A 24,594-nucleotide genomic window follows, 5' to 3' on the forward strand; every position below is an offset into this window, starting at 1 on the left:
TGGAGCCTGCTTCTCCCTCTGCCTGTGTCCCCCCCGCTCCCCATCTCTCATGAGTAAGTAAATTCTTTAAAAAAAAAAAACAACTAAAAACAAAAACAAAAACACTCATAAAGTGAATACTCAAGTTTCTATACATTTTAGAAAATATACCAAGCCCAGAGGATTTATAGTTGAGTTCTATCAAACATTTTCCATCTTAAAGAAATTATTCTAGAAAAAAGACAGTTCCTCATTTATTGTTAAGTCAGTAAACCTGACTAAGAAACAAAGGCAGAATAAAAAACTGCTAGCCAACTTCACTGATGAAAATAGGTACAAAAGTCAAAAGTCCTAAAAATTACATTAGCAAAAGGAATTTGGCAGTGTAAAAACAGTAATAATAAAAATCTTTTGAGAAGTTGAGGTTATCCTACAAATGCAAAGGTCACCTGATGCTAGGAATTCTATTAATCCAATTAATCATATTAACAGATTAAAGAAGATAAATCTCATTAAATGCAAAAAAAGCATTTGACAAAATTTAATAGCCATTTATGAAACTACATTTAACAACTTGAATCCCATTTAAGAGAACACAGTTTCTTAGCCAGAGAAGTGGTATTTATAAAAAGTCTAGAAATATGGTAGCATAGAAAATGGCACTGTAGGCTGGTGGATGACACAGAGGTCACAGGCAAGGAGCACACAGGAAGACTCATGGGAATCAATCATGTTCCATTTCTTAAGTTGGGTGGTGGATTCATGAGCGTCCATTTTATTATCAGGCTTCAGAACTTACATATTACATGTACTCTTATCTATGTATTAGTGTTATATATATTAAAAATTCTCAAAGGACATATAAGCTAAAAATGGATTTTATAAGAATCTTTTTTTAAAAAAAAGCACCTTTTTTTCTTATTCATTCATTTCATTTCATTCATTCATTTCATTCATTTCATTTCATTTCATTTATTTATGATAGGCACACAGTGAGAGAGAGAGAGGCAGAGACACAGGCAGAGGGAGAAGCAGGCTCCATGCACCGGGAGCCTGACGTGGGATTCGATCCCGGGTCTCCAGGATCGCGCCCTGGGCCAAAGGCAGGCGCCAAACCGCTGCGCCACCCAGGGATCCCCTTTTTTCTTCTTAAAGTTTTACTGAATACTCTGTAGGAGACTCAAAAAAGAGTAAGGAGTTATACAAAGTAGAACATAAAAAAGTACATAAATACAAAAGAAACTTCAACAGAAACACTCAAAGACTGCAACAAGTAAAATGACTCTACTACTACTATAGACATTAGCAGATGTGAGTTCTAACCATGGTGCAATGTCTGATTTAGTTTACTTCAAGAAGTCTTAGCTTCTTTATCTAGAGAGGGAGTGGGGTTGGGTAAAGGATGTGGCAACTTTTAGTGTTTTACCCACTGCTAAAGTTCTATTATTTTAAGAGTTAAAAACTCACAATGAATTGAAGATAATAAAAATTAATTAAAAGGCACTTTTATAACAATTTCAGAAATAAATCACAATATAATTTTGCAAAGATTGGGCAGCCCCGGTGGCGCAGCGGTTTAGCGCCGCCTGCAGCCTAGGGTGTGATCCTGAAGACCCTGGATCAAGTCTCACGTCAGGCTCTCTGCATGGAGCCTGCTTCTCCCTCTGCCTGTGTCTGCCTCTCTCTCTCTCTCTCCTCTCTCTCTCTCTCTCTCTCTCTCTCTCTTCTCTCTGTGTCTCTATGAATAAATATATAAATAATCTTAAAAAAATAATAAAATTACAGAAAAGGAAGATTAAAAAAATTTTTGCAAAGATTGATGGACTATTACTTTCATCTTGGGTACCTATTGAAATTACTTCAGAAATTCCAAAAAGCTTTTCTACACCATAAACAATTTTTAACTCCACATCAGACTGGTCTTTCAAAAACCTTAGTTTATTCATGCCACATTAACAAAGATGCCCTGAACAATGTTCATTCTGTTTTTCCCTCCTCCTTGCTAATTCTTCTTCATCCTATAGGGCCCAGCTGAGGTTCCCTACATTATATGCTCATTCTTGCCACATCCTTGGTTCTCTGCACACAAAAGCAGACCCTGTGTTTGAAGACTGCTTTGTTCTAGCAGTGTGTGGAATACAAAATCTTTATTTACTGGTTGTTAATGATCAATTCTGGAATTCTCACCCTGGCATTTCTGACCCTCCAATGACGGATTTTACTTTCCCTATCCAGATCATCTCCCCTTTGACAATTCCTTATGTCCCTCTTTCTCTTTCTACTTTTAATCTGGACTCCATATTCATTCAAGGAGTATCTGGTCTAATGCAAAGAACAAATATGACAACTGATCTATAAGAAACTGACGTCTTTACACATCAAAACAGTTAAATACCAGCAAATTCACATGACTGTCTAAAACTTTGTGGAGATTTAAACGCAAGTGTGAACTTGAATAAGTAACTCAGTCTTTCGGAGCCATCATGAGCTAAATTTATATCCATAAATTAACTAAGTCTTTATATTTCAAGAAATTAGTTTTTTGATGAATCACAATATGCTAAAATGTTCATATTAAAAAAAACTAAAGAAATATTTAAAAACAAGCCATAACTGTATTTCTTTAACACCTGAAAAATATAAGGTATAAAAAAGAGGATCAGGTAACATTTGAGAATTTAAAAAAGTTGAGCTAGTTTATGGATTAAATTTATGTTACTATTAGCAAACTACTTAAGAAGTCTTACTTTATAGTAGCTACTTAAAAAAAATCATTGGTCAAATTCTTATGGTCATGTATGCTCTCAAACTATCAAAACTCATTTGAGTTGCTCCTTTCTTCAAGACATTTACAATTACTTTATCCTATTCTTATAGAATAGATTGTAAAGTTTAAGAGAGATAGAGAAACTTGACTTACCACAAGGATTGGATATGAAAATGGTTACAAGAGTACAGAATGCCACACTGCAATTTAAGGCAGCAAAAGAATACGAAGCCAAATTTAAACCAGAGGGCAAATTACAACCAGTAGACATGAAGCAGAATTGGACTTTGCACAGAACTTTATCTCTGTATTTATAAAAAGGAATTGGGAGTTATTTTACAGACATAAATAAAGCTTTGCTTTTTATATCTCACCTGAATGGGAAAATATTTTCATAAGTCAAAATTTATGGCCAGTGCTACTATTTAGACTGACAAATTTAAGAGCTATTTAAAGCCCTCAGTTGCTAAATTTATACAAGCACAAAACACAGAGATTAAATGTTGATTTGATAATTTTGCTGAAGTAACATCTGAATAATAGCATTAAAAAGAAATGGGTATCAAGTTGGTGATGTGGATTTACAAGGGCACTTCCTCCATTATGACAGTCACAGATAATTCAATTAAATCTATACATAACAGATAATACTGAAAACATTCTTTCTAATCTGAAGGTATAGGATCAAACTAATTTTAGCTTCACTATAGTTCATTATAAGGAAATTTTGGAACTTTATTATTCTTATTCTTTACCTTCTTCTAAATTCTTGGAAATTTATTATTCTTACTACATAAGCCTCTGATTTAGAGCTTTAACAGAAAATTATTTGCACTGAAGGAGGTGCAGACTGAGGACAGATAAAAGAAGTAGTATAAAAAATTATATTCCTTAAATAAGTAACAACTGATATGTGATAAAAGGCCTTTAAGGCAAATACTTTTTATGACCCCTAACACAAACTTCTTTTACAATATAAAAGAACTGAATGCCAATGGGATTTTACTTCTTTCCCAGTGGTATTTTTGTTTTCTGGATAGCAATATACTATACTGAGAACAAGGAAGTGGTAAGAACCTTGGCAGGTACACTATAGGGAAGCAGGTATACATAATTAAGCATCTACAGTGTGTCTGTAAGAACCCCAAGAGGTGGGTGTTATGGTCCCCACTGGTACATAAGATTGCTGAAGCTTGGGGAAATAAAAGAACTTATCTAGTGTCACATATCTAATAAAAGTATATTCTAAAGTCCATATAAAAATACAGTATTCTCATTCTCTAAACAATAATAATTGCATCATTTTATGGTCATGATTTTTCACTGACTGGTGTCCTCACCAAGAGACTTCCAGAAAACAGATCTATATTGGATACAACTCCAGAAAGGGCATGCAGACATGCACAAAAAATGTGTAATTTTAGTGAAACATAGAAAGGCTCATCCAGATATATAATAAATAACTGTGTAGACATCTGCAGGAATTTATTATCAAGGTGAATTTGCCTTGCTCAATAATATAATACAAGCTAAAACTTATCACTGAAAACTACTTAAATAATGATAATGCAGACTATCAGAAGTCAAAACACTTGAAATTGGAGAGATGTAGGACTACTTTAGCATGGAATACATTCAGTTCTACATGCAAGACAGAATGACAGAGTGTAGTTTGTGTGTTTTGGAATCAGGTCTGGATTCATAACCTGGTTATAGCAATTACTGGTAGTACAAGGGAAGAGACTTTGGAAAGTTTCTCTAATTTTCAGTTTATTCATCTGCAAAATGAGGAAAATAAAAGTATGAAATTTTCAGGGTTACAACTTAAATAACATGTATTAAAGGCCTGACTGGCGGGGTGCTTGCTTCTTTCACTATTCCACTCTAGCAATGGCAGTATAAAAAAATATCTAATTTTAATTTACAGATGTAAAGTCTAAAGGACTTTAAGGTCAATCTTGAATCAAGAGCCAAAGTATAAACTCCAATCAGTTCACTCTCCTCTAATGAGATATAATATTAAACTTTATTAATAAGTCTTCTCTCTTCCTCTGATGATTGTACTAGGTGGGCAAATATTTTTCTTCATGTTCTTTATCAATTCCATGGCTAAAACCAACCAACCAACCAACAAAAAACCACCATGCATCTGTTTTATCACTGTTAAGCCAGACTTTTATTTATTTATTTGTTTTTTAAATTTTTATTTATTTATGATAGTCACAGAGAGAGAAAGAGAGAGAGGCAGAGACATAGGCAGAGGGAGAAGCAGGCTCCATGTACCGGGAGCCCGATGTGGGATTCGATCCCGGGTCTCCAGGATCGCGCCCTGGGCCAAAGGCAGGCGCCAAACCGCTGCGCCACTCAGGGATCCCAAGCCAGACTTTTTAAAGAACTATACTGGACAGCCCGGGTGGCTCAGCGGTTAGCGCCGCCTTCAGCCCGGGGCATGATCCTGGAGACCCGGGATCGAGTCCCATATTGGCCTCCCTGTGTGGAGCCTGCTTCTCCCTCTGCCTGTGTCTTTGCCTCTCTCTCTCTCTCTCTCTCTCTGTGTCTCTCATGAATGAATAAATAAAATCTTAAAAAAAAAGAACTATACTTTTAATTTTGAAAAATCCATAATGTGCATGATTTTCTTTTTCAAATAATTAATGCTATTTTCATGAGTAATTAAAAATATTTAATGGTCATTTATCCTAACACTTCAGAGGAAAATGTTTTCACAGTGCATTAGAATTACTATTTGCCATCCTCATCCCAAACTAGCATTTTAAGTTTATAATACTTAAGTAATTTTGAAAGAATGGATCAATGTAAAAACTGGCTACAGAATGGCTATATATCATCTGTTTTAGAACAGGTTGTACTGCCACACCAAATTCCCCCTCGCTCCAAATCTTTTGTAGTAGTCCATGACAATTCATGCAATGATTGTCACACAACCACAGTTTGCCTCAGTTCTAGTGTTTTCCTACTGAAGGTATGAAAGGGTAGCAATCAAAATCTCAAGTAATATAGAACCTGTGATGAAATAAGGAAGCCTTGGTATGGTGAGGTCAGTCCTGAATTACAGTGATGCTTTTAGTATAGAGTACAGAGAAAAGCACTTGCGTTAGCAGATGCTCCTGAACTGCCTTAGAACAGGCTTTGCATTCCCAGTCAAAGGGAGAATACTTGGCTAGAGTTTCTCATAACTGGAATATCAATGGCAATAGTAAACAAAGTTAAAAAGGCTGAGCTCATCAAGCCTCTAAGGAATCAAAGCAAACACCAGATGCCAAACTATCTGTTACTAAATGCCCTCATTAATACTTGAAGTATTTGAGGATGAGAAAGTGCAAAATTTCATTCAAAAGTTTTGGGGTTTTACAAAAGTAAATATAATGAAAAAACCCATTAAATAAATGAAATAAAATGCCTGTATTCATCCATAATACTTTCAGATTTAGGGTTACTTAATATCATATAAAAATAACTTAATATATATGTATAATGTGTCTGTGTATATATGCATGTTTGAGTATATGTATAGGTATTGTAAGAAATAGAAATATTTCCAGATATAAAGAATAAAGATATTTACCATAAATATCTCAAGTGCTTTTGTTAGTTAAGTTGATGACCATAAAGGGCTTTCAAATTTTTAATGACTACAAAGATTCTTTAAAATTTAAAATATTTATAAAAATTAAATAATAATAAAACTTTTCTAGAATGAAAAGTACTTGTGCATTTTACCATAAATTAAATCACTTTGTTTATAATATATAATCCTATAATTTTACATGACACAATGTGATATTTTTATTACTTCAGATGTATGCTGTACTAACATTTATTTCAACACAAGTAAAATAAAAATACTTCATAATTAGTTCTCATTCATTTTAAAAATATCATATTATATATGTCCAGTATATTGATCTGAATAACAGAAAAAATAATGGCCAAACTGCTTCTTGTATATACTTGTTGGTTAAAACTCTATGCTAGTCAGTAACGGCTTAAATTAGAACAGTGTTTGGATCATTTAGAAAGAAAGTGATAAAGAGATAAGAGGAGTTTAGAAGAAAGTCCAGAAATACAAGAGGAAGAAAACCTTAGCAACTGCGATGAAAGCCTTTCTGGAATTTATCCATCTGCTTAGCAATGTCTTGAGCATACTTCACAAAAATATAAATCCAGTAGACAAAACAAATTAAAAGATATTAGAGTCATCTAGATCTGTCAGTGTCTTATGTGATGCCACAGGAGTGACATTTTCTTGTGGAAATATTCACTAGTAAATATTAATAATTAGTAAAAAATTTTTTTTTCACCTCATAAAAAGGAGACTGCACTAATGATTAACTTTTGAGGACAAGGATAACAAGAAACTGTTAAATTACAAGGCTGATACTTCCTTATTAAATCATATATAGAAACCATGTAATGCACATGGAGCACTATTGAATTCATCAACCTACTATGATAAATTATCCCTCATGTTAAACTAATAATGGCATATATACTTTTTTCCAAGGTATTTAAATTCAAGTGCCAATGAATGTCTCTACTACGATTTTAGGTCAACTCAGGAAACTAATTCTGCAGAGTGTATACATTATAGTTAACTTTTCATCTCTGCTCATTATTATTCTTCAAAGACAGAAGGTTCAAATGTTGGGTCTTACCTGACCAGGTTCTGTCCCAGTAACAGTCAAGTCTTGGATGGATCTACGTCTTGGCTGTCCGTTGCCTTTTAAAGGATAAAAAAAAAAAAAAAAAAAAAAAAAAGTAGAATACTGAGATCTATTCAAACAGATAACAAGGTTGTTACTGCTACAGTAGGAAGTTGAAATTTGTTGCTCCGTGGATCTACACAAAATGTTTGTAGAAAAAATAATTAAGTTAGTTTATTGTTAAAAAAAAAAAAAAGAAGAGAATGTTGTAAGGAAAAGAAGAGAAACAGCTGCAGAGTTTTAACTCAAAAGTTGCTGGTCTACGGCAAAGTAGGTCCTAATACAATTAACCACTCCTACTCCACATGAATAGCTACTGAACTCTCTTGCACCATCTTCTGTCATGTATTTAAATAGATGAATGCTTGTGGGCTGGGGCTGATGATGGCATCTATTTCAAGGGCCTTACGTTACAGTTTCTACAGCAAGACAGCTAGCCAGGAAGTTGTATGACATGACTGCCTTTAACCAACAACAGTACCTTGTTCTTCAGGGCCTACAAGGATGTTTAGGCTTAAATTTATTATACTGAGTTACACTTACTTAATCCCATTAATCTTTGTAGAATCTAGTAGTTCATTATTGGTGAATAACTTTTAATTTTCTACTGAAGATGAATGACCCTCATTCCATTCTCAAATATACAGCGTTTTTTGAGATGGCTATTGTGTTAATCCTGCTTTAGGAACTTCCACGCTAATAATAACTTAACCTAAAAAGCAGTTATGAAAAAATGTTACAAATATAAGCATAATAGAATGAATTAAGCAACAGTTTCACTTGGTACTTTTATTTGGGAATAGAGCTTTTTATATGGTATCTTCTAAGATGAGAGATCAGCTGTCTAAAAGGAAACACCAAAATATTGTGAGAAACAGCTGATAAAATACTCAGAATTCTTTTAACTCTGAAAGCTCTATTATATAATTTCTCAACTAGTAGGCAGCACTCAACATGTACTCTAAAAATTTTGGCCCAACTAGCAGACAGAATTTGTTCTTAAAATTTTATATTTCTAGGGCTGCCCAGGTGGCTCAGCGGTTGAGCACCTGCCTTTAGCCCAGGGCAGGATCCTGGAGACCTGGAATCGAATCCCAAGTTGGGCTCCCTACATGGAGCCTGCTTCTCTCTCTGTTGGTGTCTCTGCCTCTCTCTCTGTGTCTCTCATGAATAAATAAATAAAAATCTTTTAAAAAAAATTTATATTTCTATAATCCTAAGAATCTTATTTTAAAAACAATCAGCAATATAATTTAACATCTTAATCCATGTGACCCTCTGATTATTTTGCATGTAAACTAAAGGGACCTTACAACAGAATGAAGTTTAATGAAGTAATATGTGTAGTAAATATAAGAACTTAAGTTTATAGCCACACTCAAATTTATAAGATATCATCACTTTTTTTCATTTTAAACTATGTTTTAGAATTCTCTGCAGAATTTTAGCTCAAATTTACTTGAAATTTCATTTCATTCCAAGTTCCAACTTTTGGATACAAATTAAAATAACATAAATAACAGTACATTTGTTCAATCAGGCACACTAAGATACTTCTGTGAAAAATTTTAACTATTCCTGCTTCCTGAGGACAGAAAGATTGCCACCACCATGACTAATAAGCAATTTTAGACACATTTCATTCAACACAATCATTCTAAAATTAGCTGAGATGAGACAGGCTTGTAAAAGTGTCTGGAATTCTCTTTTCAGATTAGCAACATTTGTGAATCTGGGGAACCACCCAGCACATGTGTCTAAAAATCATTACATCACCACTGCAATAACAACAAAAACAAACTCAAATCTAAGTGGGGTAGTAGAAGGAAGGGGAATAAAAACTTTTAAGGAAGTAGGGTAAATAAGAAGTGACACAGTTAACAAATGCCATAAAATGAGAAATCTTCAAGCTACAACATGAGTCAAAGCAAGCAATATTAGGCAATGCATTTTAGTTAGCATAACCATGGCAGAAAACCATCTGGCAAATAGTTTAGACAAAGCAAAAAAGGACTGCAATCAACAAATACTTATTGCTCCAATATTAAATTTTAAGCCATAATTCAGAAATGTGAATGTAAAAAAATAAAACTTCTATTATTGCAAATGAAAATTAGAGTATGTTCTCAGTAAATTTAGCTTGATTCTGAACTTTTTTTTGCAACTAAATACTAATTTAGAAACTCACTCATTTTACATTTTTTTGTAGTTCTTTATCATATGCATACCTGTATTACACATGGTAGTATAAATGAAAAAAGTAGAATCAAAGGCCAATATGGTGTCTACAGATGCCTGATGGAGGAATCTGAAACCTGCAAAAGCGTCCTGAGTATTTCATTTTGTAATAAATTCTGGAACTTTTACGACTTATGACAGGGAATAAGTGACATTTTTTTAGAACAACTTTTCTAAGTAAGAGCACCAATATACTATATCCCTAGCTCATCATAATTTCCCAGCCACCCCCCACCCCTGCCCATAAACCACCCCCCTAAAAGAAAGGGTGGTTGAGATAGCGGGTTACAGGCCAATTTAACTGTTTTTTATAATATCACAAAAACAGAATTCATATCTTCAAAAAGCTGCTCTTTTAAGTACAACTTATTTCCTAAACTGATATTTGAACAGAGTCCACCTTCCCAGTCACTCTTGTGTCTTTTTCTATTGGTTTAAGTAAGCTCATTGTTTTCCTTACCTTAACTACTCTTAATTTTCTATTTTCCAAACTTCCTGAAGGCTCTTTTCATGTAAAATTCAATGCTACATTTTCCTGGAGACATCTCTTCACTAAATGTTGGAAATTTTGAGATTCATAAGTTTTGAATATTAAAATTGTGGGACACTGTTCTCTTCATCTGTAAAATACATAAGATTTAAAAAATTTTGTACAGCACTATATACACTGTAGTATTATATCACCGCTTCAGGTAAACTATGCAATTTAGAAATATATGTTCTCATTTAGGCTGCTACAAATTTCATATTCTTTTATTTATTTCAATAAATTCTGTGTCATTCCTTAGAAGGCCCTTCAGGGTGGTTTTTTTTTTCCTTCTATCAAAGGAAAATAATTATTATTGATGTTTTGCTTTCTAACGCACTAGCTTTTATTAGATAAGAGTTCAATTTTTTGATTACAAAAAGTGATCCTGATAGGCTAAAATACATAAAGAGACTACTAAACATTCTCTTTAATATTGGTTAGTTGAACTTCCTTATTTAATTAGCCACAAATACAGCATTTTATTGAAGGTGATGTGGCTACACATGACAGAAGCAGATATATTTCAGCATAGCTCTCCTTGAGCCTCAGAGTCCCTAATCCAAAGCTTTATAGCTGCTAATGACACTATATGTCCAAGGTAGGAACTTGCCAAATATAGTAAAGTCTACTTCTTATCTCACTGTCTCTTCACATCAGCACTGCACTATTTGGGGGGGAAAAATGAACCAATAATTTATGTACTTGCAGTAATGTTTATAAAACATTAGTATGTACTGGTTCTTGAACCAAATATAGTATTAAAAGGTTATATTCTTGTCTTGAGAGAAAGCAAAATAGTGCCCAAGTGTCTCTGAATAGTATTACAGCCTCCAGCTATCCAGCATTCTACAAAGCCCTCAGTGCACTGTCCTCCACCAGCCCAATCCGTCTGCCAACTCTCTAAGATAGCTGAAACTTCTGAAGCAGGAAAAGGTGTAAGTATGAGACATTGAACTACCATTTATTTTTGTTAAATATGCCTGGGATCTCCCATACTCTACTTATTCTATTTAACTACTCATCATACTCTTGAAAACAACTAATGTAGACCTAAACGTGTCTGACTGAAATTAAATGTAAGTATTCATTAAAATTTTCTCAATAAGTATATCTAAATGCAGCTGAAATTATAAGGATAACTGAAGTTTCTTTCAGCTTTAAGAACTGTATTACAAACAAAAATATCAGTTAAGTTCAGGTTCTTCAGGGTCCTGGGCAAAAATATTTTACATGACTATTAAAATTTTTGCATATTCAATCTTCATTATTTCTTATATCCTTAGAAACAGTATATAAGATGGAATACCATCTTTGGTCAAAGCATACTATGATTCTAAAATGCTATGCCATGTTATTTTAGCCTTGCAAAAGGTATACTGAAGCACCACTATTCAAGGATCTCAAATTGAAGTACATTAAAGCTATTCTTATCTACAGAATAAATGAGAATTTTCAAGTGTTTTAAATCAACTCAAGCATTATAATTTAGTCTGAACAAAGAAATTCAGTACCACTGGGTTTAAATATAAATATTCTATAAAACTTTATGGTTTACTTTTTTAAAGATATATTCAAAATTCCGGTAGTCACACAGTATCAGTATTTGGAAAAATTTACTCTTGCAATATTTGGAAATATAGATCATTTTAGGATAGCAATCTGGTATAAACTATGTATAAGGAATTTCATATTAGAAGAGAAGAAGTATAGAAGATAAATGTTCCAATTAAATCTTTTGTATGTACTTAAATAGTACCTTTTTTCAGTGGATTTCAAAATACATTATTACTGCAGTTGATGATTTCCTTACATGCTGTAATTATTCACTCAAGGACACAGGAGCAGAACTGCTGACGTTTTTCAACCACTCAAACTAAAGCCATGAACAAAATCATGACTTAACTACTCAAGACTCTTACTCCATGCTTTAAATGGGAAAAATTTGTTGCTCCTGTTTTGTTAATTTTTTTTTGGACATTTTACCTGTTTATCTCTGGCATCTGCATCTTTGAAAGAAATGCAAAATTTAGGTATTCTAACACCAGTAAATGTTATTATCAAAATGTATTATATAGTTTTACAATTCATAATCCCTATTTCGTTTGAGTATATGAAATAAAGATTGGGGGAGGGAATAGAACCTTGGAAGCTTGGAGAGTAACAAAAATGAATGTGGGAAGGTAAAAAAATCAAGTGGAAAAACCCAATAAATAAAAAATCATATTCTTATTAAAATCTTGGGAGGAAAAAAATTAGTAAATTTAAAGCAATCTAATAACATGCCAGTCATTCCCCTTTTCTTCAAATAAAAGTAATACAATTAAAATGTACCGGCTAAATGGGAGAAATGATTATGTTTTTAAAACTTCCAAGTTTTAGAAAACATTTAAGAAAGGCTATTTCCTCTTCTCAAAGTTCATTTCAGCTTATCATTTTGTAATGTTCAATAAATGAATAGATTAGAAAATGGTAGGTCAAATAGTTTAAATCCTGAGCAAGAAACTTCTACACTTATATTTACTTTGCTTATATTTATTCATAACAGATAAGATAAAAAATATAGCTATATTTAAAAAAAGTGCTTACAATTGGGATCCAATATTAATAAATACCAGTTTGGGTATTATCAAGAGATATTTAATACCACAGAACTTATGGGAAACAGACTTTCAGGAAAAAAACTGCACAAGGTACCAAGAAATTCTGGCAATTAAGTATCCCTCTTTGTAATTTAAAATGGCCATGTAAGACATCTGAAGTACTCCCAAAGCATGGGTTATATTTTTATATTTAATTTAAAAATACAACCTAAGAATACATTAATATTTGGCTCTTATGTCCAACTGTTTTAAGTCCAGTGCTTGTATTAATCTTTTATTAAAGAAAGTAAAAACTGATTAGGTTACTGTTTAGATATCTGGGGGAAAAAAAGTCACCAAGAATATTTAATAAAATGTGTTATTGAATACTATTTCTATGTGAACAGCATTGTTGCTCTGGCAATTAAGAGCAGAATTATGGTTTCCTGACTCTATAAGGACATAGTGTCAAAAGAGGGTCTGTTGGCCAAAAGGTCTCTTTAATGTGAACACTAAAGAGGAGCAAGACAATTTTTCTGTCTTCTCCTCCTCAAACAAAAGAGGAGAAAATGGATGTGATTGGAATCAGATCTAGGTTGGGATCCTGGCTATATGGCTCTGAGAAAACCACTCAAAATTCATTAGATTAAGTTCCTCATTTATAAAACAGCTGTTAATTTTATCTGGTAACCTGGTTATTAAGATTGCTATAGAGGTCAATTGAGATAATGTACCTTAAACTACTTTATAGGCCACACAAGAGCATTTAAGCAGGGTTTCTCAGCCTTGGCACGTTGACCAAGTGCCATATTAGGCTGGATAATTCTTGGCTTGTGGAACACTGTTTGATACATTGTAGGGTGTTTAGCAGCATCCCGGGGTCCTTCCCACTATTTGCCACCTGCCACTTGTGACAACCAAAAATGTTACCAGATGTTGCCAAATATCTCCTGGAGGGCATATTCATCCTGGTTGAGAACCATCAAAACTTTTCTTTCTCTTTTCTCTCCATTATTTTGTACAGTACTGGCTACACTGTTCACTACATGAGTTTGTATGTGTTATTAGTGCTTACTCATAAGACATGGATTAAGACTATTTTGCCATTTGCCTAAATACTCCTGATTCAAACATTTAAAGTAATCACAGCTTCATAGTATGTATGTCTAAATGTTGCTACTTCTTTAGTCAAAATAATATGCCCCTAAACACAGCACCTTTCAGTATGGAGGTGAAATAATCTCAACTACTCTGTTAATTATGCATGCAGGCCATGACTCAATTAACAAAATTGCTATGTGAGAAATAGGTTAAACTCTTTTCCCTGAACAGCAATAGTGATGATGTTATAAAATAAATCACTTTGAAAAAATAAAAATTAATCTAATATAAAGTGGTTTTATACAAAGTACCTAAGAATTATATTATGTTTTATGCATATTTATAATTTATACAGACTTTATATGTATCCTAGTTCCTAGCCATGGGAGGTCAATAATAGTTGGTTCATTTAACAGGCACATATTTATTAAATACTGTGCATGAGGCCCAGTGCCAGATAGCTGCTGATAGTCAATAATATATAATAAAGACATGGTCTGTATTCTGTTTTCACTTTACTGGAGGAGAAAATGACCTCTAGGTATTCAACTACGAAACAAAACTATTTTAAAAGCACAATCACGGGCAATGCATAGCCCTGAGGAATTTACCCAAATCATACCCATAAATGTGTGTGGGAAAACTGTGTATTTCTTTAGGGAAGAGGTAGAGGAAAACCCAAAGCAGACAGAGTAATAAATGATTAATTTTGATGACATACGTTTGTTGTCTGTCAAAAACGGTGATTGAGATTTATCTATGAAATTATCACCATAGGGATCCCTGGGTGGCGCAGCGGTTTGGCACCTGCCTTTGGCCCAGGGCGTGATCCTGGTGACCCGAGATCGAATCCCACATCGGGCTCCCGGTGCATGGAGCCTGCTTCTCTCTCTGCCTATGTCTCTGCCTCTTTCTCTCTCTGTGACTATCATAAATAAATAAAAATTAAAAAAAAAATAAAATAAAAAAATAAAAAGAAAGATTTAAAAAAAAATTATCACCATAACAAATAAATGCAATTTACCAATTTAAGACATTGAAGTACCATGTGCTAGTTAGGTATAAAAACATGTAGTTTGCAAGAAGATTCTCTTGATAACATACAAGAATCACAACTGACCATGATTCTTTGGCAAGATACCATGCAAAACAGCAAATCTCTTTTACTTTGTTTCTATTTTCTAGGTTAAGGCAAAATGTTATTTAGCAATTCTCTTTTCTTAATTTCAAATTTCACTTGCTACCAACAGAAAGAGGCTTGGATAGGAAGTCTAAAAGGAACCCCAAAAGTAGAAACTAAGGAAGGAAAGGAGCCAAGAACAGTAAATATTTTAAACAGTTGTTTCCTTTTTCTGCTGGGTGCAAATAAAGTCTTGGTTTAGCTCATCTCACTTAAAAGTAGGGAGGAAGCTGATAAAATTCTAGGCTAGTATTCTCCTCTTCTGAGAAAAGGTTTATTTTGCCTTCTATGCTACCCTCATTTTTGGAGATTTAAGGTTTCCTGTCAAGTCTGCTTCAGTATACATAAATGTATTACCTTTCAATCTGTCTCCCTAATCACTGCATGCAAGGTATCTATTTTTATGTCCTATAACAATTGGAGCAAGAAGCATTTTATAAGTACCAGGGATCATTATTCCGGTCCCACAGCTATTAGACCAACTCAGGTGGTCTATGATACCTGATATGACGATCTCAGGGACATCCAGAATGTTGCCAAATGAAGCAGTTTTACGGTGGCCCCGTTTAGGCTTGGAATAGGCTGCAAAAACATATATATACAGTATACATGCAAACAACCACAAACAGTAACACAGAAAACGATTAACTACAAAAACAGAATAATTTTCAAATAGTTATGTTAATATTTCATGCAGAATGGCATGCAGAACTATCTAACTTTTCATCCATGCTAAGAAAAGGCATGATTTAGGAGAAAACAAACTATCAATAAAGATTTTCACATACTGGTTTTAATTAGCAGGGGGAAAAAAAAAGGACAGAGACAAAGCTGCACGGTAGTGAGGAAGCTAAATTTCAAACATGGGAAACAATCTACCTAAGTGGAATCACTGATAAGCGATGGAGGGCTAGGATGAAAGTGGGAAGGGAGACAGGAGTTAAAAAGAAATAAGCTACCATATTTGTTTTAATTACACAAACAAAGGAATAGATGTTCAAATTAGATGTTTCTTGAAGTTGCTATAAAGTGAAATTTGTGATTAAATGGTAATTATTGAATCAAAGTACGAAACATATATGCTTTTGTTAATAAATATTTACATACACTTCTATTTAGCTGAATATTTGCTGTAGTTTCCAAAGGTCAAAGTGCATTCCCATTAAATGTGAACAGTGTTAAAAGCTGGAGAATATGAATCTTTTAAAGTAAGACAATTCATTAAAAAAATCTGAACTGTATAAAATTCAGTGGATGTTCAACAACATCTGTTCCACATTTAGAGGGTAGGATAATTTAAATATATGTGGTTGTTTTTAACCTACTGAAGTATCACTTCTGTACAGAATAATTATAAACCAGTACCTGACCAGAAAAGATATAAATTATAACACCACTTTAGAGCAGTAATTATTATTTAGCAGATCTAACTTGAATGACATCCCTAAAGTGAAAGGTTTCCCAAGTGTGAAGATGTGTCACTGTATACACTATTCATCTAATGCTATACTGAGATGCCCTCACTCCACAGAAAAACACTTGTGACTCAGAGAGTAGGAGGGCTTGTTAGTGGCTGGTAAGCGCCATTCAATTTGATCATTTATGAAGATCCATCTGTGTGATAAAGACTGCTAGTCCCCTGCCAATCTCTATTCTTCCCCTCTTTCTTAGCAACAGCACACTGACTTTACCCAGGACAGCAATGTTCCTACATAAAAGATCACAGATCTGTTTTTTCCTTGCAGCCCCATGTAGCCATCTATTACTATGGGCAAAGGCATCTCTATGGAAGTAAATAGGGGAAACTTCTGGTAAAGATCCTTGAAAGAACTTGGGCATGTATCCTATGGCCTTCTAATTTTCCCCTCTTGCTGCCTGGATTGTGGATGTGATGACTGAAATTATGATAGCTATTCTAGAGCACAAAATAACCTTGAAGATGGAAGCCACACAATAGAATTGTGGCCCAGAGACAGAGGAGCTCAGCTGTCTAAGATCATAGAGCAAATTTCAAATTTCTCTATGTGTGAAAAACAAAGCTTATGTGTTAAAGACACTGCTATTTTGAATATTCTGTTGTAGCTAGCCGATTCTAATGCTAATATAATCAGTGTTCATTATTAGATGAAGACAAGTACATTATGATGGTCTTCTGAGAAACTTCTTTCTGAAAAGAGCTCCACAAAAAATGACAACATTCTATTTAGAAGAAAAAAAAAACAAATGAGAAAAAAAGACCTAAAAAAACTCCAAAGAAACCTGGTTAGCTAAGTTAAAAAATATACATACTAATACACATGAAAATACACATGTATACATATATACGGTTAAAAGACTAGAAGTAAAGACACAAAATTGTTAAGAGTTTATCTCTTAGGGGGACAATTAAGGAAAACTGGTTTTTGGTTGTTTTTATTTCCACATTTTCCACAAAAGAAATGTATTTACTTTTATAATTAGCTCTCCTCTACCACTGGAAGAACTGGAACGAAAACAAATTAAACCAGCATTACCTAGCTAAAAACTGGCTAGAAAGGTTGTAATTCACTCAGGTAATAAAATATATACAACTGACCATTGAACAACATGGGTTTCAATTGCGAGGGTTCAATTATACATGGTTAAAAAAAATACAATATAGTGTTGTTAATGTATTTTCCTTATATTTTTAAAAAGATTTTATTTGACAGAGAGAGGGAGGGAGAGGGAGGGATTACAAGCAGTGGGAACAACAGAGAGAGAGGGAGAAGCAGACTTCACGCTGAGCAGGATGGATCCCAGAACCCTGGGATCATGACCTGAGTCAAATGGAGACGCCCAACTCACTCATAGCCACCCAGGTGCCCCTATTCTCCTTATAATATTCTTAAGTTAAGTTCTGGGGGAGTCATAAGTTACATATGGATTTTTTTTTAAAAAGATTTATTTATTTTTTAGATTTTATTTATTCATTTAGAAAGCAAGAGAGAGTGAGTAGAGAAGGGACAGATGGAGAGGGAGAGAATCTTAAGAAGACTTCGTGTCAGAAAACAAAAGAAACAAAAGCAAAAATGAACTATTGGGACTTCATCAAGATAAGAAGCTTTTGCACAGCAAAGGATACAGTCAACAAAACTCAAAGACAACCTACAGAATGGGAGAAGATATTTGCAAATAACATATCAGATAAAGGGCTAGTTTCCAAAATCTATAAAGAACTTATTAAACTCAACACCAAAGAAACAAATAATCCAATCATGAAATGGGCAAAAGACATGAAGAGAAATCTCACAGAGGAAGACATAGACATGGCCAACATGCACATGAGAAAATGCTCTGCATCACTTGCCATCAGGGAAATACAAATCAAAACCACAATGAGATACCACCTCACACCAGTGAGAATGGGGAAAATTAACAAGGCAGGAAACAACAAATGTTGGAGAGGATGCGGAGAAAAGGGAACCCTCTTACACTGTTGGTGGGAATGTGAACTGGTGCAGCCACTCTGGAAAACTGTGTGGAGGTTCCTCAAAGAATTAAAAATAGACCTGCCCTACGACCCAGCAATTGCACTGTTAGGGATTTACCCCGAAGATTCAGATGCAATGAAACGCCGGGGCACCTGCACCCCGATGTTTCTAGCAGCCATGTCCACAATAGCCAAACTGTGGAAGGAGCCTCGGTGCCCATCGAAAGATGAATGGATAAAGAAGATGTGGTTTATGTATACAATGGAATATTACTCAGCCATTAGAAACAACAAATACCCACCATTTGCTTCAACGTGGATGGAACTGGAGGGTATTATGCTGAGTGAAGTAAGTCAATCGGAGAAGGACAAACAGTGTATGTTCTCACTTATTTGGGGAATATGAATAATAGTGAAGGGGAATATAAGGGAAGGGAGAAGAAATGAGTGGGAGATATCAGAAAGGGACACAGAACATAAAGACTTCTAACTCTGGGAAATGAACTAGGGGTGGTGGAAGGGGAGGAGGGCGGGGGGTGGGGGTGAATGGGTGACGGGCACGGAGGGGGACACTTGACGGGATGAGCACTGGGTGTTATTCTGTATGTTGGTAAATTGAACACCAATAAAAATTAATTTATAAAAAAAAAAAAAAAAAAAAAAGAAGACTTCGTGTCAGATGCTCAACTGACTGAGCCACCCAGGCACATGTGGATTTTCAACTGCAAGGCAGGTTGATATCCCTAACCCCTGTGATGTTCAAGGGTCAACTGTAATTGTTTTTGTGATAACCAGTCCTTCAGTATATCATTAATCATTTAAGTGAAAAAATGGAATTCAAATACTAGCTTTTCCAAGATTGAATAAAATTACCATGATCTTTTAGATAACAATTAAAAGAATTATCTATACCAACTTGGCTATTCTTGCTACTGGAAGGAAGAGGAACACACAGTATGGCCAAATCATATTTGGATCTAGAGTACATTTTTCTGCTAATTTCAAAACAAAATATTTGCTATTATTTGAAGTCAGCACAATTTCTAGTACAATCACTAAAAATCTGCTGAAACATTCTAATTTTGGCAAGATTTCAATTTCCTACTTAAATTCTGACCTCATGTTTGAGGTGAAAGATTTATATTTAATAAAAATATATTTTATGATCCAAATAATTTTTAAGTCATATTTGCCTTATTTGGAATTGGAGAAAAACATACAAATTATGGCTAGAAACTTAGAAAGTATATTGTAAGCCTACATCCTGCTTGAAAAAAATTTATGACACAAAAACTCTGACATTCCCACTACTGAAACAATTAAAACTTTTATTTCCAATTCTCTTTAGGTTTTTGTTTCCTTTTTACCTGTGGTTGCAGCAATTCTGGCTTCTATTTCAGACATGTCAGCACTCATCCTCTTGCCCTCGGAGGTTGGGGGCAAGCTCTCCACGCTGCTTCCACGGGAAGCTCCCAAGCTTAAACGTCCCGATTCACTCTGTTAAAATTACAAGAATTACTGAAGCTCTTTAAATTTAAAACTCCTGGGCAGCCTAGGAGGAGGAATATCACCTAAGATTCTTATGAATTCTGTTCTGTTCTGAAAAGGAAGTTTTAAGGGAGAAGGAATTGCAGGGGTTAAGGGAGAGCAAGTTACAGATGGCTGCCTTTAAGAAAGGGCAGTCACTGGAGTTGGGAGTTAGAGGCTACAATTATTAGTTAACCTAAATGTCTCAGATAAGATACATAAAATTACTACCTAAAATACTTTTTAACTAACAACAGCAAAAAGATAATAAATCTGAACAATATGAAATGATAGATTTAGGACAAATTCCTTTAACTGGGTAGCAGAACCAGTTTTTTTACCACTTTATATTTTTAATCAACCATTAAAGCTAGGGAACATCACAGGGAGGGAGTTGCACTATTGGCAAAGGCAGCAATCATCAGAAGGGAAAACAATTTGATTGTGATAAATGGTAGGAGAATCTCATTTTATGTCTCTATGGTTATCTGCTTCAGGAACAAGATTCAGCATTTGTATAATGGAAGATGACAAATAGTTTCAGTCAGTATAAAGTTATGACTACTAGTAAGGTCATCATATGATTTTACTTTTAGTAACAAAACAAACCTGTTGCTTTGCCTGGTTTTTCAACAATTTTGATTCTAAGCGTTTAATAGTATCATTTGTGGCAGGAACTTGCTCCATATTAGTGTCACTTTTATTACTGGTATTTGTAGAAGCGATGTCCATGAATGAGCCTAGGAAAGCAGAAATATTTAAGATTACAAATTGGGAATTATACAGATGCTTTGTTCAATAATATGTAATTTAAATTCTTTTCTAAACTAACAAGGTATGAATTGAAACTAAGACTTTTCAAGCCAATGAAGATATCCTATTTATTTATTTATTTATTTATTTATTTATTTATTTATTTATTTATTTATTTAAAAGATTTTACTTATTTATTCATGAGAGACACAGAGAGAGAGAGAGGCAGAGAGAAGCAGGCTCCATGCAGGGAGCCCGACGTGGGACTCGATCCTGGGTCTCTAGGATCACGCCCCAGGCTGAAGGTGGTGCTAAACCACTGAGCCACTCGGGCTGCCCTCCAAACCCATTTTAAATGAAACTTAAGGATAGTAGAAACAGGGAACCAAAATGCTTAGTCTTCTAAAGTCAAGGGTGACTGTAAGGTTCTTAGTCTGAGCTAGTAAATCAAAGTGGCTATTAATCAAGATGGGGAAGACCATGGGAAAACTAAATTTGAAGGGTATGTCAGGAGCTTAGTTTGGAATATGTTAAGTTTGAGTTCCTGGGTAGCCCGGGTGGCTCAGCAGTTTAGCGCCGCCTTCAGCCCAGGGCGTGATCCTGGGGACCCGGGATCGAGTCCCACGTCAGGCTCCCTGCATGGAGCCTGCTTCTCCCTCTGCCTCTGTCTGTGCCTTTTTCTCTCTGTGTGTTTCTCATGAATAAATAAATAAAAATCTTAAAAAAAAAAAAGTTTGAGTTCCTATTAGATATCAAGTGCTGGATATATGAGTATGAAGTTCAGGCCAGGGATGAAGCAAAACATCAGCAAATAGATGGTATATAAAACTATGATACTGGATGAGACTACTGAGGAAATGAGGGTAGAGAGAGATAAACAAAAGAGCCTTAATGACTGAGCCCTAGGCATGCTGACATGTATAGGTTGGGAAGATAAAAAGTTACCAGCATAGGAAACCATCAGAGAAAGTGGCCAGAGATAGAAGATGGAAACCCAGGCTCATATGGTAACCTGTGGACTAACTAAAGAAAATGCTCTATATAAGGAGAAAGTAATGAATTGTGTTAAATGTTACTGAAAGCCAAAAAAGATGAGAACTAGGAGCACTTGGGTGGCACAGTTGGTTAAGCATCTGATTCTTGGTTTTGGCTCAGGTCATGATCTCAGGTCTCAGGTCATAAGAACCCAGGTCAGGGCAGCCTGAGTGGCTCAGCAGTTTAGCACCACCTTTGGGCCAGGGTGTAATCCTGGAGACCCGGGATCGAGTCCCACTTCCCACGTCAGGTTCCCAGCATGGATCCTGCTTCTCCCTCTGCCTGTGTCTCTGCCTCTGTGTGTGTGTGTGTGTGTGTCATGAATAAATAAATAAAATCTTAAAAAAAAAAAAAAAAAAAGCAAAACGACCCAGGTCAGGTCCCTGCTCAGGAGGAAGTCTGCTTAAGATTCTCTTTCTCCCTCTCCCCCTGCCCTTGCTGTGCATGGTCTCTCTCCTTCTTGCTTATTTAAATATATATTTTAAAGAAACAATGAGAAGTGAAAATCATTTCAATTTAGTCATGTGGAGACAACTAGTAACATTGACAGGGGTAATTCTGGAGTAGTAGTATATAAAGCCTAAATGGACTGGGCACTAGAGAGAATGGGAAGAGAGAAGCTAAGAGGATGCAAATACAGACTATATATGCCCTGGGAATGAATGATTCCAATAGAAAGGCTAAAACTGATGATGCAAAAGACCGAGGGAAGAACTGCTGGGAAGAGCAGATGGGATACACTGCATAAGTAGACAAGCTTGCCTCTGGTGAGGAGCTCAGCCATGGTAACAGAAAAGAATGTAGAGCAGATGGGCACAGATACCGGCCGGTGGGCAGATGTAGTGGGGGAGTTTCTTTCTGGAAGCTACCTTTTGATCAATCCAATTTTTCAAAGAAATAGGCAAATAAGATCAGCTGAAAGTGAGGAATGAAGAGGAGATTATTTGACATTTGAGGAGACAGGTTAAAGTATAAAGTTAAGTCACCTAAGTGAGAGGAGACAGACTAAATTATAGGACAGCCATGTAGCATCACTAAATCACTAAGGTGTTTGAAGACAGTAAATACGTGTTGTCTCCAGCCATGTGCACCCATATTGGCATAGGCAAGCAAAAGCAATCGTCAGATTTTTTTTTTTAAGATTTTATTTATTTATTCATGAGAGACAAAGAGAGAGAGGCAGAGACACAGGCAGAGGGAGAAGCAGGCTCCATGGAGGGAACCTGACGTGGGACTCCATCCCAGGTCTCCAGGATCACACCCTGGGCTGAAGGCAGATGCTCAACTGCTGAGCCACCCAGACTGCCCCGCAAGTGGTTAACAGCCAAACAAGCCTGAGACAAGAAATTAGAATAGCTGGAATTAAGTGAAAGGAAGGTTCTGAGAGAACTGGAGCTCAGTGAAAAGATGGAAAGATCAAAGGACTGAAGGTCACAGTACTTAAACAGGGAGAGAGTCTGGAGGTGGTGGCAGAAACAAATCATGGAATTTCAGAGAAGTTCACTTTAGAATTCAGAGCAACTTAAAAGATTTTCCGTAAAGATGGAATTTGGTAATAACTATTAAGCCAGCTTAAAGTAAACGTAATTATTTTCAAGGTTGGGGAAACAGATCAGTAAAAATAAAATCTTAATAAAAATGCTTAAAAGGCCATATACTTTGAAAAGCACAATTTTTCTAAGAGAGCTATCTCTACTGTCTTTTTTGATGTTCACATACTACAGATCCCACTATTACCTTGTATTTAGAAAACTAAGGAACTTTGAACTAAAAACAAGAGTTCTTAAATAAGAGTTTCTACAGGCTTTTCTACAAAAGACCAATAAGTAGGGTGAAATACGAAGAAGAAATACACTGATTTTTACATTTACAATGATTTCTAATATTATTTGATCAAGCCGTTATCTGTGTAAAAATGATTTTCTTTCAAATAAAGAATGACATTCCCAGCAATACAATATTCCATCTTTTTATATTTAACATGCAAGAATTCTAATACTTGGAAGCAGGTCTTTAGTAACTCTTTAATCTGGATACCTTCATGAAGAATGATGCACCTGGAAACCCAAATTGCAGTCAATCATATGAAATGAAGAAATTAAAATGCAAATGGAGACATCATTCATTACCTCTTGATTATAATTTCATGGGAACAGAGACACAAAAAAATTAGGTTCTTACTCTTCCAATCTATCCATTTACCTGTACTGGTGGCAGAGTTGCTCTGTCCTTCATCTGAATACTGACAAGGATACTGTAATGGTTCATCTGCTCCTGGAAAGTACTATATATGAAAAAGTAAATAACAATTTAAAATTTCTTTAATGCAAAATAAATTCTGTGAGAATTAATTTGAAGAATACACATTATTATTTTCTTGTCCTGAGATGTGAAAGTAGCAAAGATACTGCTTCATTTTCTCTAAGGCATATACTGAATTTGTGGATACATATACTCAGTATATGCCTTAGGTTTTTGGTTTTACAAAGATGATGATAATGTGCTATTCTTTTGTATTTCACCTGTGATCAATGCCATGTATGTACTTAAGTATCTATTTTACACAGAGCCTAGACAGTTCTAAAGAACACAGCTATATTTTTCTAGAGGAACATAGGTAATAAATAGTATCATTCCTTATAATTATATAAAATGTATTTATGTTCTGCTGATACAAACTTCCAAACTGTTGAAATTACTGTCAGTCTGATGAGCTTGGTATGCCACAGAA

At 34.8% G+C, this 24,594-nt stretch overlaps 1 protein-coding gene across 2 annotated transcripts in view; it reads right to left on the bottom strand.

The window, feature by feature from the left end:
* Positions 1-24,594, bottom strand: part of MAP3K7 (mitogen-activated protein kinase kinase kinase 7) — a 72,012-nt gene that overhangs the window by 12,060 nt on the left and 35,358 nt on the right. The window contains exons 9-13 of one of the 2 annotated variants that reach the window (XM_055330355.1): positions 24,066-24,147; positions 20,685-20,815; positions 19,916-20,045; positions 15,599-15,679; positions 7,423-7,487 (exon numbers count right to left, since the gene is read on the bottom strand). In XM_055330355.1, coding sequence (XP_055186330.1) covers positions 7,423-7,487; positions 15,599-15,679; positions 19,916-20,045; positions 20,685-20,815; positions 24,066-24,147 — 489 coding nt within the window. The remainder of the gene's footprint in view (positions 1-7,422; positions 7,488-15,598; positions 15,680-19,915; positions 20,046-20,684; positions 20,816-24,065; positions 24,148-24,594) is intronic. The other variant, XM_055330356.1, reaches the window with a different exon arrangement.

Source organism: Nyctereutes procyonoides, unplaced genomic scaffold (assembly GCF_905146905.1).
Source record: "Nyctereutes procyonoides isolate TBG_1078 unplaced genomic scaffold, NYPRO_anot_genome, whole genome shotgun sequence".
Classification (NCBI taxonomy): Eukaryota; Metazoa; Chordata; class Mammalia; order Carnivora; family Canidae; genus Nyctereutes; species Nyctereutes procyonoides.